At 45.5% G+C, this 16331-nt stretch overlaps 1 protein-coding gene across 2 annotated transcripts in view; it reads left to right on the top strand.

Annotated features, from left to right (window-relative positions):
• Positions 1-16331, top strand: part of SEMA5A (semaphorin 5A) — a 444506-nt gene that overhangs the window by 207231 nt on the left and 220944 nt on the right. For both annotated transcript variants that reach the window (XR_009407368.1, XM_059416873.1), the window contains exon 5: positions 553-652. Coding sequence is in view for 1 of the 2 variants with exons in the window: in XM_059416873.1 (XP_059272856.1) it covers positions 553-652 (100 nt within the window). In the remaining variant the exon portion in view is untranslated. The remainder of the gene's footprint in view (positions 1-552; positions 653-16331) is intronic.

The raw sequence follows: 16331 nt of genomic DNA, 5'->3' as shown, positions 1-16331 counted from the left end.
AGGTCTAGAAGGAACTGGATTTCTCATCTAGAAAGCACTGTATGTGTTCAACACGCCTCATAGAATAGAATCGAAACCCAAAGGACAGACAGAGGGTGTCCACTCGGAAGGAGGGCGGTGGGTGCTCCTGTGCTTATCCCGGATCCCAAGGCTTTGACCTTCTCCAGCCTTCAGCTTTTGCCAGTAAACACAAGCAGGAAAAGGTCCTGTTTGCGCTCCGTAGTCCCTCGGTAAAGCCTGTGAATGCTGCCTGGTTCTCTGTCCGGCCCAGAGCCCAGAGGGAAACGCACATCTGCCTTGGAAGTCTTACCCGAGCACAGATGCCTCTCTCGCTCATCCTTGGGTGGCCGCCCTGTAGGTTTTAACACGTCCTCGGTGTGGGTCCTGCGACATTCTGCTGGAAAGCTCCCGTGGCCCCCAAACGTCAGGGGACCGCCGGGTCCTCTCTGAAATGTCATGTTTGCTACCTGTTGTGCACTTTGTGTGGTCCCTCGAAGGGAAAAAAAAAATCATTCATTTTTATCTTTTCGTTTATTTATTTTTTCTGTTTAGAAATTGGCCCCTGGTTACGGGAGTTCAGAGCGAAGAATGCTGTGGATTTCTCGCAGTTAACATTTGACCCAGGACAGAAAGAACTTGTTGTAGGAGCAAGGTGAGAGATCTTATGTTTTGCCCCTGCAGATAATTTTGGATTTTACTTGATGATTCTGCCGCTGCACGTGAGCTTCTCTGCCATAGTTGACAAGTGCTAAGTCATACTCTGAACATGGAATACAGTATAAGGTGGCCCGAAATGTGGCCTCCTAATAACCAGTGATGCCTGCTCTTTTTAGCAAGTGTTCATGGCGTGGGGGGGGGGGGGTTTCAAGCGCCAGGACCCATTCTCACTAGAACGAATACATTTTTTTCCATGAAAGCTGAGAGGTGAGTATTGTCAGCATCTCTGCCGTAGAGATGAGGACACGGAGGCAGAACATGGTCTGATGTCCAGCAGAAGCTGGGCTCAGGCTTCAGACCCAGGCATTTTGACTCCAGAAACCGTGTTCTCAACTTCTCAGTACATTCTTTACCGAAATTCTGGAGTCAGGAGGTTTTGCCGTCTGTTCCAGTGCCTGCTGTTCTGTTTTCCATGACCTTGATTACGTCATTTACCAGTCAACCGAGAATTCAAGGAAATTGTTACTGTTTACCCCTCTCAAGGTGCCCATGCTCTGGTGTCCAGGTCAACACTTGACCTTCCGTTTGATGGCGAGGCTGCTACACACAGTCAGAACTGATCTTGGGTTGTTTCCCTCCTATTTATCATCCCTTCTTTGGGGGAAAACAGGCATAACCCTTGCATTCAGCTCACCTCTCCTGTCAGTGCATTTTGAGGATGATGTGTAAAAAAATACTTCATACCCATCTCTAAGGAAAAATACTAATTTTGAAGAAGGAGGCCATTTGGCCTCTTTCGGTGTTCAAGGAGAACACGTCGGGCGCCGAGTCCTTATATCTCTTTTGATCGCATTTACGAGATCATAAAACATATGTTTCTTAGCAAGAGAGGATGTGCAGTTTCCATATACAGCTGGGTGAAACTAAGCATGGCTTATCCCCGGGGCACTCTAGATAAATACTGAATGGTTTCTAGAGTCATTGCTTTGGCTCTCAGACCTCAAGGAGCCCTTGGGTATGCACCCAATCCTTGAAGGCATTGAGGTGCCTGGACCAATGTTAAGTGAATGGACAGAAGTTGACTTAGTTCCTAGCACTGATCACATCCCCTGACTCTCCTCTGGTATTTCTAAGTGAGCAGGGAGTGTAGACGGGTTGAGCTGAATTTGCATATTTTTATTTACTACAGGCCACGGGGAGTACATGGCAGGTGTCGGATGCTGACTTCCATCACATTTCATCACGGGGAGGCTGGACCCGATGCTTCAGGGGCTTTTAGTTGGTCCTCCGGCCTACAGATTTTGTCCACCTATGTACTGGGGCCAACCCCTTCTTTGTAAAATGCCTTATACCTCCCCCCTTTGGCAGCTCCCCTTGGATACATGCTGGCATTTCCCTGTTGCCCATCACACCCCCATGGTGCCATGTGGCACCCCGCCCCTCACAAACTCAGCTCATTCTTCCAACGTCCAGGCCTGTGGACTTGCTTCTCTAGACCACCACTGTCACATGTTCTCTCTCTTGCCTCTGGGACTTGGTAACAAACTTCTTGGATTCTCTGGAGCATTAGCTACTCCCTCCCCAAAGTTCTTTACTCAGTGATGTCGCTCAGAGTAAAGAGATCCGGCTCAGGAGTCCTCCCCTGGGACTGAGCTCCTCCTTCCACCGCTCTGCTTGGGCCTGTTAACACGCCTGTCGTGTACCTTCCTTACCACGTTACTGCGTGGTTTTTTGGCAGGTGTCACCCACAACGCCCCTCCCCCATTATCAGATAGTGACTTGCCAGATGGTGGACGATGTGCTGTCTTTTCTTTGCTTCTCTAGAAGGTAGCACAGTTTCTCTACTCACAGAAGCTCAGAGATATCTGTTGATTCAGCGAACGTACTTCAAGGATTTGATTTGTACAGGTGCCTCTCTGCATCTGGGGTACCTTTGGGGGAAGATGGGGTTTTATAACAGATATATTGCAAATTCCCACGTTTGGGCAAAGACACAACGGAAGTGGAAGTCTCTACCCCAAAGCTAACCCCTAGGGAAAAGGAGCTCTCACCCTTAGCCAAAGGGGAAGGAGCCACCTGCCAAGGTAGAAGGTACAAATACGACCTGGGTTGGTAGAGCTGTGTCTTCTACGCTTCATTCAACCCTGAAGGACATTGAGAAAGGTTTGCCTGTGAGCTTGAGTTGAAAGACTCCCCACGGGGAGCCTGGGTCGCTCAGTGGGTTTAGGCCTCTGCCTTCAGCTCAGGTCATGGTCTCAGGGTCCTGGGATCGAGTCCCGCATCGGGCTCTCTGCTCAGCCGGGGGCCTGCTTCCCCCTCTCTCTGTGCCTGCCTCTCTGCCTGCTTGGGATCTCTGTCTGTCAAATAAATAAATAAAATCTTAAAAAAAGAAAAAGAAAGAAAGACTCCCCACTGTTTCTGGAAGACCGTGGTGCCCCACGGGTAGGACAGCGCCACGCATGCACGAACACGCCACAGGTGTTTGGCTTTTGGCGAATGACATCGATTCTCTTAGTAGATGTGGAAACCCCCTGAGCAAATTGGCACTTGGAAGAGAGATCTCATGGTCCTGTCCTGGTGGGAGAAACAAGAGAGAGGAAGAGAGAGGTCGACTGAACCAGCTCAGCTGTGTGACCTTGAGCCTGTTTCAAATCTCATTTTCTCTGTAATTATTTCTACCCCTGTCAGCTGTTGGGAGGATCTAATAAAATAATCCATGAAAAGTGATTGTTGCTGTAGCGGGCCCGCGGCGAGCCGGCAGCGGTCGGGCAGCTCTGCGGAGCGTTCTGGGTTTGGGCATCCGTGTGCAGCAGTGGTCATTAGTGAGCGAGGAGAATGGGAATCTCGCTGGGAAACGTGGTGGGGTTACGCTCAGAGGGTTTGAGAGGGAGTGTGAACCAGTTATAAAACTTTAAAAATAACCCAGCCCTCAGCTTCCTGTTGGGGAGGGCTTGACCTAGCAAAGAGGTTCACGCAGCAGGTGCATCTGAAGACATCTGGGAGGGTTTCCGTGTGAGCGGTGGGAAAGTACGGTGATAGGCTTTCTGTTTTCTTACAGGTAGCACTCGGGATCCTAAAGCCATTTGTTGGCTGGTTTTACTTTATGCCCGTGTTATTTTATGTTCTTAGAATTGAACTTAGTTGAAGATTCTGTGCACTCTTCACAAAAAGAAGTTCATGGTGCTGCGAAGGGTGTTTTGTGCTGCTGTCTTTAAGCATTTGTGGTTAGACAGTGCCAGAAGGCGTGGGCCTTTTGAATTCGTGGAACTTCTGGAAAGATCTCTAAGTTTACTACTTCCAAGGTGCACATGATCTTTTATATTATTTTAAAGGCATTGACATTCATATTTTGTTTCACCGAAGGGTTCTTTAAAAATTAAAATAACGTTTGTGTTTTCAATGGCGAGACAAAGGCATTTGCATTTTAGAAAATGTGGAAAATATAATTAGAGCATTAGGAAAAAAAACACAATTTCAATCACAGTTAACCTTTTCAGTTATTTCCTTGTATTATTTGATTTTTTTTTTGTTACATGATTTTGGGATGATATTTTATGAATGACTTATATATGTCTTTGTCAAAAAACCTACTAAAAACATTTTCTATTTCATTTTATTTTATTTTTTTCATGACATTCATATATAGGAAGAAAAATTCCAAAGTGAAGAAATATGTTATGGTGTAGAGGTTTGATAGGGATAACTATCAAAGTATTGATACTAATACTAGTTCAGGACGTTGATATAAATGCAAGTTTTGCTGCATATAGGACTGTAAAGCTGGATGTGAGAAGGTGATTCTAGTTTTATTCTCCAATGAATCTGTCTGTCTTTAGTGTTCAGGTTCACTATAAGGATGACAAGTGATTCTGTGCTAAATTCAAATGTTATCCCAAGTGGCAACTAACTTGGTTTCACATAGAGAAGTGTTTTTTATTATAATCAAATAATAATCAGGGCATTTAGAGATGAGCCATATTTTTATAAAGCATAAAGCCATATGGTAATAACGAAAAGAGCCTCTCATCAAAGAGAATTTGAGTTTCTTTCCATTCTTTTTGTTGTTTGTTTCTTGGTCTTTCAGTTGATCTCTTTCTTTCTTTTTAAGATTTATTTATCTATTTCACTTATTTTTTTCCAAAGATTTTATTTATTTATTGTCAGAGAGAGAGACAGGCAGAGAGAGAGTACAAGCAGCGGGAGAGGCAGGCTCCCTGCTGAACAAGGAGCCTGATGGTGGGACTCGATCCCAGGACTCTGGGACCATTACCTGATGATCCAAACGCAGACACCTAACCAACTGAGCCACCCAGGTGTCCCTGTTTATTTGTTTTAGAGAATGAGAGAGAGAGAGAGAGTGTGCACATGCGAGTGAGCGTGCACAGGGGGAGGGACAGAGGGGAAGGGAGAGAGAGAATCTCAAGCAGACTCTGAGTTGAGCACAAAGTCCAACGTGAGGCTCGATCTCATAAACCTGAGATCATACCTGAGCCAAAACCAAGAGGCAGGCACTTAACCGACTGTGTCACCTAGGCACCTGTCAGTTGATTTGTGATTATCTTACTCTGCTCTGACCTGCTTCATTGCAACAGAGGTATATAAATTGAAGAGCATCGTCTCACAACCTACGATATTTTAATAAGAACACTCACTCACCTGTGAGCTTTCACACAAGGACCTCTGAGTCCAGGAGGCACAACGATCCGCAGGAGATTAAGGGGGTGGGATTGAAGCCCGTAGACTCAGGACTTGGGTCAGGCAACAATCATAATTGGTGATAAATAGAACAATTCACGACCTTGGAAATTTCATATTTTAATTCTATTAAAATTTAATTCTATTAAATGGGAACACTGTGGAGCTATCAAGAGAAAGAACAAAAGGGGATGCGTGAGTCCCTTTGCACAGCTGACCTGACGTGAGGACCGGCCCCGAGCTTTGTCCCTTGCCCAGAGCCCTTCACTTGCCCAGTCAATGAACTACGCCCAGGGGCGGGAGGATATTTTTGTTCAAGGTCTGTACAACATATAGTATCAGCTTCAAGTGAGCATGTTATGACGAAAATCAGAAACGAAAACCTCAGTGCTTTCAAAACAGGGCTCCATTGTCCTTATAATTGTGACTACCGGACTTGAAAAATTGTAGTGTTTTATTTTCAAGCATTGTTCTGCCCTTGGTTTAAATCTGCAAAGATGAAAATAAAAAAGAAAAGATTAACTTGTTTTTGCTATGCTGGTGTTGAATTTGCTTTAAGTATTGAAAGCGTCACTTCCCATAAAATACCATTGAATGAATGGGCGGGTGCCTGTTTAATTAGTCTAAGTTCCTCCTTTCAGAATGATTTTGTCACTGGATCAAAACAAGGAACTGAATTTTAGAAGCATTAGTCACTTTTTTTTAAATTGACCAATGTAACTCAGTCTTTTAATTTTTTTTTTTTGTGATGCTTATTTTTTTTTAAAAGATTTTATTTATTTATTTGACAGACAGAGATCACAAGTAGGTAGAGAGGCAGGCAGAGAGAGAGAGAAGAGGAAGCAGGCTTTCTGCGGAGCAGACAGCCCAATGTGGGGCTCGATCCCAGGACACTGCGATTCTGACCCGAGCCGAAGGCAGAGGCTTTAACCCACTGAGCCACACAGGCGCCCCTTGGTGATGCTTATTTTTAATTGCTGTTTTTATTTTAAAGTCATACCTTAGAATTAATCTGTTGCAAGCAGCATATGATTAAAAGGAAGAATGTAGATTTTTAAAAATAAGATCAGCAATTCTGCTTCCAGTAGCCATGAGGTCTTTCTGTTTTCCAGAGGAGACGTTTCAGTCAAGTTCACACAATTAAAGGTGACTCCTGCGGTGTGGAATGAAGTCAGCCATCAGGAGTGAATCCAGAAAGCTGTAGACCCCCGTAGTGCACAGAAATGCAGAGTTGTGATGATGTTTACCTTATATTTATATTAATTATGATTTAGGAAAAACACCTGGTGATGGAAAAAAAAAAGGATGGCCTTTTCATTCCTGCTCTTCACCTGGAATTCCCCCTTTAAAAAAAAAAAAAAAAGATGTATTTGTTTATTTATTTATTTTTATTTGAGAGAGACAGAGAAGGAGGGCGGATGGCAGGAGGAGGAGAGAGAGACTCTCAAGCAGACTCTGTGCCGAGCAGGGAGCCTGATGCGGGGCTCAATCCCAGGACCCTGAGATCATGACCTGAGCAGAAATCCAGAGTCTGATGCTTAACTGGCTGAGCCACTTCAGTGGCCCCTGGAAATTTTTTTTCCCCCCTTTAGTTTATTCCTTGAATATTGTCACTTCTCCATCATTTTCCTTCTCAGTGTTGGCCTGGGGTGGAGGATGTGCGCTTCTCTTCGGCTTCTCTTTGCTCGGATCCCTCCTCCTTACACGGGTTAGTCTCCTTTCTTCCAGGAAGCCTGCTTGGTGCGTTAACCTGATCTGCCTTAAAAAGTCCCACGCCTTGTCTGCTGGCTTCGTTCTGTTTTGTCAGATATTTACCAGACATCAGGGTACCTAAGCATCAGCACTGTTCGTTCAAGGTGAAGCTTCCTTGGTCCCTCGCTCCCAGCTCTGCTGACTCGGGATGGATGGGGTCCAGGAGTGCGAGCGTTCGAGAAACAGGTGGTCTGCAGACCCACTTGTGGGAAAGATTTCTGCACATTGTGTTCCTTTTGCTGTTGTAAAAAAAGGAGAGAGAGGGAGAGTAATCTCTGCATTTTCTTCCCTCCTGGAACTGGGGAGCAGATAAGTCTGGCAGCAAATTATTTATTTTGTTATAAAGTCCTTTTTTTCCAGAATACATGAATGAGCCAACAAAGCAGTGTAATGAAAGTTCATCTGCCTCTTTCCTTTGAGTGTGTGTGTCTGCTAGTGTTGGGTGTTGAGGGCTTTGCTCCCAGCTAGTCCCACAGAGGGTCCGTCAGAGTATATCAGTTCACTTAGTTACTGTTCCATGACTGTTCATTTATCGAATATTCATTGAAGTTCCTTCATGCCAGGTAGGTTCTCAGGCTTGGGGAAACAAAGATGAAGGGTAGTCTCTACCTTTGAAGACTTCATAGCCTCGTGCAAACCTAGTGCAAGGTTGGCAAGCTGAGGCTCCAGGGCTGGTCTTCTGTCTTTGTAAATAAAATTTTACTGGCACGCCGTCGCACCCATTCACTTGTGTATTTCCTGTGGCTGCTTTTGAGTTTTGCCTGCAGAGATGAGTAGTTGCAACTGAGGCCATCCATAAAGGCAAAGCATTTGCTGTCTGGCCCTTAAAGAAAACGTTTGCTGACTCTTGGGCATTGGCTATGGCGGGAACACAGGCAATGAGAGTTTCTCAGGAAGGCCTGGGTCAAGGGCCCTGGAAACCCCAAGAACAAAGATACATGATGGTCTTTCGGGTTGAAAAGGGTGCAACAAGAAAGTGCTTTTTCAGGTGGGCCTTGGAATGCAGTAGGAGTCTGGCAGATGGAAGGGCCTTCTTGCCAGAAGGACTGTACCTTGGGGAACATCGGAGATTCTGATGAGGTTGAGAATAACTCAGCTTAACTGGACCTGTTGGTGACAGAGTTGATGTTGTTCCCAAGGAGACAGGAGCTCTAGGAGGTATCAGATTATGGAGGAGCTTGGACTTAAACCTCCAGACCAGTGATTCTAATTTTGGCAGTCATGAGAGGCCTTATAAGAATGCCGATGCCCAAGCCCCTCTTCAGACCATTGCGGTTAGACGTTCTGGAAGTGATGTTGGAATCTTTGGCTTAATTAAGTTTCTGAGGATCTACTGGCCTGGCAGATTTGAGAACCTCTGGTAAAGGCATTAGGAGTTAAGGAGATTTCTAACCCTACGTATTTACATGCTCAGACTTCCATTAGGAAGATACTTCTACCATATTGTGTGCAGAGTGTTTTAGAGTTTGAGGTTGGGACTGTGGATCAGATGACGGAAAGAACGTATACTCAGGTTGTGATGGTGGAAATGAGAAAGAGTCAGATTTGAGACCTACTTCAGAGCTGGGTTTGACAGTGATTGATGGCGACTGGGTGGCAGAGGGCAAGTTTGGAAGGTGAGATTTGGAGCAAGGTTTGGGAGTGTGGCTTATTGTGATGGCATTAGCTAGCCCTGTGCATGTGGGGAATTAACGGCAGTTCTCTGATTATTTGAAAATACATGAAAACAAATTTCCAGCTTTTGCTAACTCTGAAGATAACCCAGAAAAAGAAGTATATATGGAAATCTCTTGAGGAGTGAACATTCCTAAGAAAGCAGAAGTTAAGGGAATCGTAAGATGGTTCAGTTGGTATTTTTTCCAATGAATTATGATCTCTATTAACTGAAAAATGGGAAAGAATGAATCAGATACCCAGTGGACCCACAAAAGCAGAAGTTGTGAGTTCACTTTGGGGCAATAAGTCATCATCTGTAATCCTTAAAGCACGGAGGGATTTACAAGTCATATTTAGAGCATAATAAAATTTAAATTATCAGTGTGATTATTAACAATATTGATTCATAACTTTGACCCTAAATATGCTTATGGGAAAAGGTTTTTCTGATTTTGTGTCTCTGCAGTTTGCTAATGGTATTGGTCTTAATTGTTGCTCGTCTCTCGGAATCCGTCTTTGTGCCTTCATTTTGCTTGCTGATAACGAGAAGCTCTCCATCTACTTCTGTGCCTTTTAATCTTGGTGTTTAAATACACAAGAGTGCCGTTAAAATGATTTGTTCTTGGTTTTGATGTATTCTTTGTAACATCCTAATACCCAAGACTTTTAAAAGGTTTGAAATAACCTTTGGGGCATAAAGAATGAAAACACCCAATGCGATGTTGGGGACATGTCATGACACATATGGTCATAACAACAGTAATAAAATCAGAATTATTTAAAAATTTTCATAGCCGACTGTTTTTGAGGAGGGTGGGAACACTTTTGACCGAGGAGGTAGCTCATGCCAGGAGCTGGTTATTCCTAAACTGGGATCTAAATGTGATCCAGCCGAATAGTTAAAAAAATGAATTTGGTCCTCCCCAAATCTGTGGGAAAAGCCCATGAAAGATATATATATATATAGTAGGCAGAGAGGCAAGCAGAGAGGGGGAAGCAGGCTCCCTGCTGAGCAGAGATCCCAATGCGGGGCTCGATCCCCGGACCCTGAGACGATGACCTGAGCCAAAGGCAGAGGTTTAACCCACTGGGCCACCCAGGCGCCCCGAAAGAGATATTTTTGGAATGGTTATAATGCCAGGGAAAATAAAGTCTCCTGGAACTGGTCTGGCGCCATCCAGCGTGTTGAACTCTCTGGAACAATGTTATAGGTAGGGTGGTGAGCCGCCCGAGTTGGTTACAGGATGAGATGAAATCTTCAGCTTCTTCAAGGTTATTGAGATGATTGCTGTATTATTTAGGTAATAAAAATAATTTTTATAAAAGACATTTGGTCTTGTTTAAAAGGAGATAGTTCTTTTCCTGAGCTTATAAATCATGAACTTACATTTTAATATTCAAGCCTATCAGTGCAGTTGAAAGTTTGGGTGTCTTGGACAACGTCATGATTTCAAGCTCTGGGCAGTCACGTGCTGACGGCAGGGGGTACGGAATCCCGCCAAGGAGAGGAGTCAGCGGGGGCGAGGCTGGCGGGGGTGCACGAGAGCCCGGCCTCCCAGCTGACGTCTGCTCTCAGATTTCCCCAAGTGGTGATGATTTCTCTGCAGTACGTGTATGACTTCAGATGGTTTCACGAGCGACCACAGTCTAAGCATCTATTGAGTGGAAAGAGAAGTCCCTGTCATCGTTGTTTAAAACACATTTGATAGGTTTACCTGCTGTTTTGTCTCTGACTTCTCTTCATGCAAAATGCATATCTGTCTGTCTTAATTACTCAGTCTCCTGCTCCTTGGGTATGAGCAAGCCTTGAACCTACATGTTCAATAAGAACCTGGAGTTTTCTTCTTTGATTTTATAGCTATATTCATCAGAGACCAATTGAGTTATTCTAAGAGAATGTCATTTTAAAACACCTGTGTCTTTCATAATTAATGGAGGTCAGAGTTAAGTTTTATAGTGTCTCTAGATAAAATGAGTCATTTAGTTAATATGCTCATGATGGCTCAACCTTTTCTTTAATGCCGGCTGAATTTTATTACGTTACATGAAGACGCAAATGAACTTCGTCTATTAAGGCCGCACTGCTCCCTCTGAGAATTTATTGTTGTGCTTAGTGATTTGTTGCTAATAGGCCACTGGGGGACAGGATGGGACTCTGGAATGAGTTCTGCAATCCTGCAATCGATAAGAAATGAACTCCAGTCGGGGGGGAAAAAGCGCACTCAGAAGTCTAGTGGGGAAACTGTCAGTTTGTGTCTGCCAAATTTAATGGCTTTGTGATTTGAATTATTCAGTCTGTTGGATGTTTGTATCCCTCATATATTACGACTCCAAAAAGTAATACAGTTATTACATTTGAATGCACAATGTCAAATTTTATTCCAAGACATGTGAAAAAAAGGAGATCCATACCAAGGGAAGGAACACTCCTACTTTTATTTACTGTTGTCGTAAAACTGAACCCTTACCGTGTGGTTCACTCTTGCTTTGTACTGTAACGAGGAGGGGTGAATGGAAAGGCAGAATAGTTCCCCTTAAACTGTACAGCTAATACTTCTAAAACCTCTAATCTCTTAGCCTCTTGCACCACTGCCTTTGTCCCTGAAGAACAGCAATATTCCTCATTACTACCTATTTACATCTCAGGGTGTTAGGAAGATGAATGAGACCACTTAAATGTTTTGGGTTGCTCAAAGCATTGCCCTACGAGAGAAACTGACCCTATAGGAAACATTTGGTTAGTATTCCCTGTTGGTGGAGAGCCAGAACCATTACTCCATCCCGTTGGAAAGGTTGGTAGCCTTTCTTGTAAACCTCACATACATTGTTTTCCCTCCCCGGTGTGCTCACGATTACAAGATAAAGTAGTTGGCCCTTCTCTAATGCCCTGGAGAACTGCCACTTCCAGGGACCATAGATCTCACTTTAGTGTGTGAGTGGCCCAACATCTGGGAATAGCCACTTTTTATTCCCTTTAGAAGATTTTCTTTCTTTTTGTAATCTTCAACTTCGTAGGTTGTTGACCTCAGCTGTGATGGATCAAGCTGTCTTGGGGGATTTCGGGTCCCTCACATGGCTCGCTGGGTTGGAATGTTTCCAATGGCAAAAATGGACTCTGAGTTGTGCTTGGAACCAAGTAGTTTGAGGAAAGGCATTTGATTGAGCGTGGTAGGGTCTGCGCTGTGTTTTGTCAGGTTCTTAAGTTCCAGGGAGGTGATGAGGGGATTCCACAAATGTTTCGTTTCTATTTCATTTTTTAAAAAAATATCTTTTAAGTCACTGGAAATCATGATAGATAAAGTGAATAGTGAAAGGCTCCATATTACTTATTTCTACTATTGAAAGGTCCAAGGAGGCATTAAACTGCCGGCTTGGATTTTGTGTAGATTATAGTCACGCATTAAACAAATGTTTGAAAGCTCTTACCGACTCTTGGTGTCCCAAATCAAACATGAAATAGTAGCAAAAATGTAACCAAGTGACACAAAGATCAACCTTCAATAGATGCTGAGGCAGTGTAAAGTTAAAGGTGACCTATTTTGAGTAATTTTAGTCTCAAAATTTTTGTTAGCTTAATCCATTGACTATAATTAACAAATATTATGTGTAAATACTTGCTGAATGAGTTTTTGTTAATAAATAATTATTCTTCCAGAGCACCTGGGTAGCTCAGTCAGTTAAGCAGCCGACTATTCCAGCCCAGGTCACCATCTAAGGGTAGTGAGATCTAGCCCTGTATTGGGCTCTGTGCTGAGTGTGGAGCTTGCTTAAGATGCTCTCTGTCTCCCTACCCACCTCTCCCTCTCTGAAAAAAGAAGACAGCAAGAAAAAAAAAAAAAAAAAGAATTATGCTTCCTTTCTTACATTGCTGAAATTTCATTTAAAATTATTTTGAAATTTGGTACTGAACTCCAGAAAATAAAAACACTCAATTTATTCCTCATAATTTATTGATATATGTCAGGATAACTGTCTTTCATCCGTTGGTCACATATTCATGCAACTCTCTTGCCCATTTGCTATCTAAGAAGGGTCATGGTCTTGTAGGAATTTGTGTGACTTAAAGACACTGAGAGATGGTATAGTGTAGCTCTCTCAGGCCATAAATGAAGAAACGTTGGCATTCTTAAGGTACGGGCAAGCGGTTTCAGGAAGAATTTGTGGGAAATCAGGAGAGAGAAAGGAAGCTCCATTTAATCAGCTAGACCAGTAGGATTAACATGTTCACTTAATGGGGAGACATATGTCACAGTCAGATCTCAGTCCCAGGGGTGAGAATCAATTACCTGGAATCAAAAGCTTGCCGTTAAGCAGTGTTGAGACTTGGATCATCTCAAAACGGTATGCAAATGCACCTGTGAATTGAAACGAAGACAGGAAATGATTGTTCAGTAACAACTGTTACTGTGTGGTTGTGTGTGGCTGTGGCTATGAGTGTGGGTGCCGGTGAAATTAGCAAGGGGTCATGGGAGGACTGGCTGGTGACGCTGAGTGGCACGTGGGCCGAGGGACAGCAGAGCGTGAGAGGTCTTGAAGCTTATGCTGAGATTTTATCTGATCCTAATAATCTTGAATAAATCCCATCACACATCTTAATTTGCAGACTTTTCCTCATTGGCAGATTGATGGTATTTACCTCCTAATGACGACTTGGCTTTGGAGTTCTTGAATTCTCTGCCTTTTTTGGTTTTGTTCTTAGATGAAAAGAAAAACAACAACAAAAAACTGAGGCTAGTTTAAAAATAATGACCGGTTTGCATCCTGTAGCCCAGAAAATGCCAAAGGGGACGTCCCAGTCTTTGCTTGTGCTTCTGTCCATGGGGGCACTGGGCACGGCGGCGGCCGTGGCGGCATCGCCTAGTTACTGTGGCTCCTCCTCTGTCCCCTTCCCTTCTGTTCACCTCCTGTGTGTCTCTGCCATGTTGATGTATTGCTGGCCCGGTGGCAGGGAGGGAGCCACAGCTGTGAGGTGTTCAGGGGGTACGAGCAAATGACCGAAAGTCCCCAGTGACCGTGGGGGCAGGGAGGGCTCCTTACAGACTGTCACCTGACGGTCCGCAGAGTGAGTTTTGCTTGGGGACATGTGGACCGAGAATGTGGCATGTTTCTTATCATAAATCAGCGTCTTCCTGTCTTGGTCTCTTGGGGCTGCCAGAACAAAACTTGACAGACTTGGGTGGCTTATAAACAATGGAAATTTATTTCTCACTGTTCTGGAGGCCAGGAGTCCAAGACCAGGGAGCACGGCTGGGTTCTGGGAGGGCCGTCTTCGGGTTCCAGATGGCAGACACCTCGCTGCGTCCTCGCATGTAGAAAGGTGAAAAGTGTCCGGACCCTAATGAAGCCATTGATCCCACTGATGAAGCCTCCATCGTCATGACCTAATCACGTCCCAGAAGTCCCGCCTCCTATCACCATCACAGTTGGGGGTTAGGATTTCAACCTGAGAACTTTGGGGAGACACAGACATTCACACCATAGTCCTTCCCCCATAGACGGTACCTGAAAGCCGGACCCAGGGTTTTCAGAGAGTGATTGCTATACCTCCTCTCACCCACTCCCCAAGTAGAGAGAGGTCTTGGAACTTTCCCCTCAGGTGTCCTGCCCTGAGCTCTACAGAGCACGGGGGACACTATCATCCTCTTCCCTCGGTGGTGTGAGGGAAACTCCAGCTCTTAGTTTATGTATGAGAAGTGCCTGCCTTTCTAGAAAGTTCCCAGATATAGATGTGTGTGTGTGCACACATGTGCATGTGTGTGAACATGGCGGTGGGGGGAGTGTATGACAGGAAGAGAGAGAAAAGGAAGAAGAGAGAGAGGAAGAGAGAGAGGAAAGGAGAGAGAGACGGGGTGGGGGTGGCCTTATAACCTCGTCAGAGCCCTTAGGTCATTAATTGACTAAAAATATGAATAGTTTCTTTTACTGAAAGTATTTACAGAAAAAGTCTTTCTTAAAAGAGCTAGTGAGTTAACAGTGTAAAGACCGTGTTCCAGGATCGTGACGAGATAAACAGTGCTAGCTTCTGTTCTAGAAAGCCCATGGTGTCGTACCCCCTCTTCCGACAGCAGCGCTGCTCCTGAACACAGAGAGTCACGCTGCCTTATGCCTAAAACCTGAAATGCCCGGAGAGCAGACGTTCTCTCTCCTTCTCTGGATGATGGAGAACATCCTGAGAATTTCAGTGTATCTGGGAATTTCAGTATTTTCCATGACCTTCTAGAAGGGGCTGTGGTTGATGGAGTGCTCGCTGTGGACAGACACCACTGTCCATGTTGTCCTTGGATGTAACCCCCCCAACAGCTGCAGGGTGTAGGTAGGACTCAGCCCCATTTTACAGATGAGAAGACTGAGGCACGGAGGACTTGCACTTTGTTCCCGAGGTTGTGTACGTGGCACAGCTTTGGTTTTGCGCAGACATTTTTCACCACGAGGTGAGCCCGCCTCCTGGAGTCACGGCCCAGGTGACCGCTGGCAGCGTCCTACAAGGCAGAAAGCCAGTTACGGGACCCCCGTGAGGGTGGGGAGCCATGGTGCTTATAACGGCATTGTGTGCGCTCCGGCCCGTCATTGCGCCGGTGCCACTTTTAAGCCTGTCCCCGAGAAGATTGATCTGTGTGGGTGTCCCGATGCCCGGTCTCTCTTGGAGGACTCCTGGGCCTCTGTTTCACAGCAGGCGAAGGCTTGGCACATCCCCAGATGCTTGCCGGCCTCCGCTGGCGCCTTCAGCTCAACAATGCTCTTCCACGCCCGCGCCAAGTTCACGTTCCTTCCCCTGCAGGAGGAGGCTTCTGTTGGAAACCTCTCCTCTGCATGGTGCTGGACATAATAAAAACAGACTGTGCGGTCCCGTTCCCTCGTCGGAGGCATCCTTGATCTGGGTCCGCAGCGAGAGCTGCGGGCTGCCCGTCCCAAGAGACCGGGGAAGTTTTCCCCCACTTGGCTTTGTGGCGGACGTGGTGAGAGTGCCAAGCCATGCTTCTGGGAGCTTCCCCGGCGTTATTTCAGAGCTAAAATTGGAAGTTCGGAAAGAGTGTGGTGACGAGGCTGCTGGAAGGCTTCAGGGGAGGCTGGGCTCACTGAGTGCTGGAGGGCAGTGTCCCCATGCTCGGGGACAAACCTGGAGAAAGCAGAGTGCCCCGGGGGCGGGTCCCTCTGTAAGTGAGTTTGCCCCTTTCTTCCTCCAAGCAGTGCACACACACATACTGCTGGACACTGGCTTCCCTCTTGGCTTTGAGTTGCCATTGCTGCCCACTTGATGAGGCTGTTTCTCAGTCTCCCCAGGGTCATGCCCTTGGCCTGCCTTGGCTGTCACTTGTCATACTTGTCATTGCCCCCCCCCCCCCGCCAGGACAGCGAGGCTACTTCTGACATCTACCCGCCTCCCCAAATAATGAAAATAATCTGCGTTCATATCTGGCTGCTGTCGGGACGCTTTCCTCTCTCTGCTAGTGCCGTGGACATCGTCCTGGGCAGGCCCACACGTGAAACAGCGCTCCTTGGAGACCCTTCCCACACTCGTGCATTCGTCGCGGCCGGTTTCCATTCTGTGCCGCTTCTCTGGCACTTACTGT

The sequence above is a fragment of the Mustela nigripes genome, chromosome 12 (genome assembly GCF_022355385.1).
Source record: "Mustela nigripes isolate SB6536 chromosome 12, MUSNIG.SB6536, whole genome shotgun sequence".
Lineage (NCBI taxonomy): Eukaryota > Metazoa > Chordata > Mammalia > Carnivora > Mustelidae > Mustela > Mustela nigripes.
This window is presented reverse-complemented; position numbering and strand designations above follow the sequence as displayed.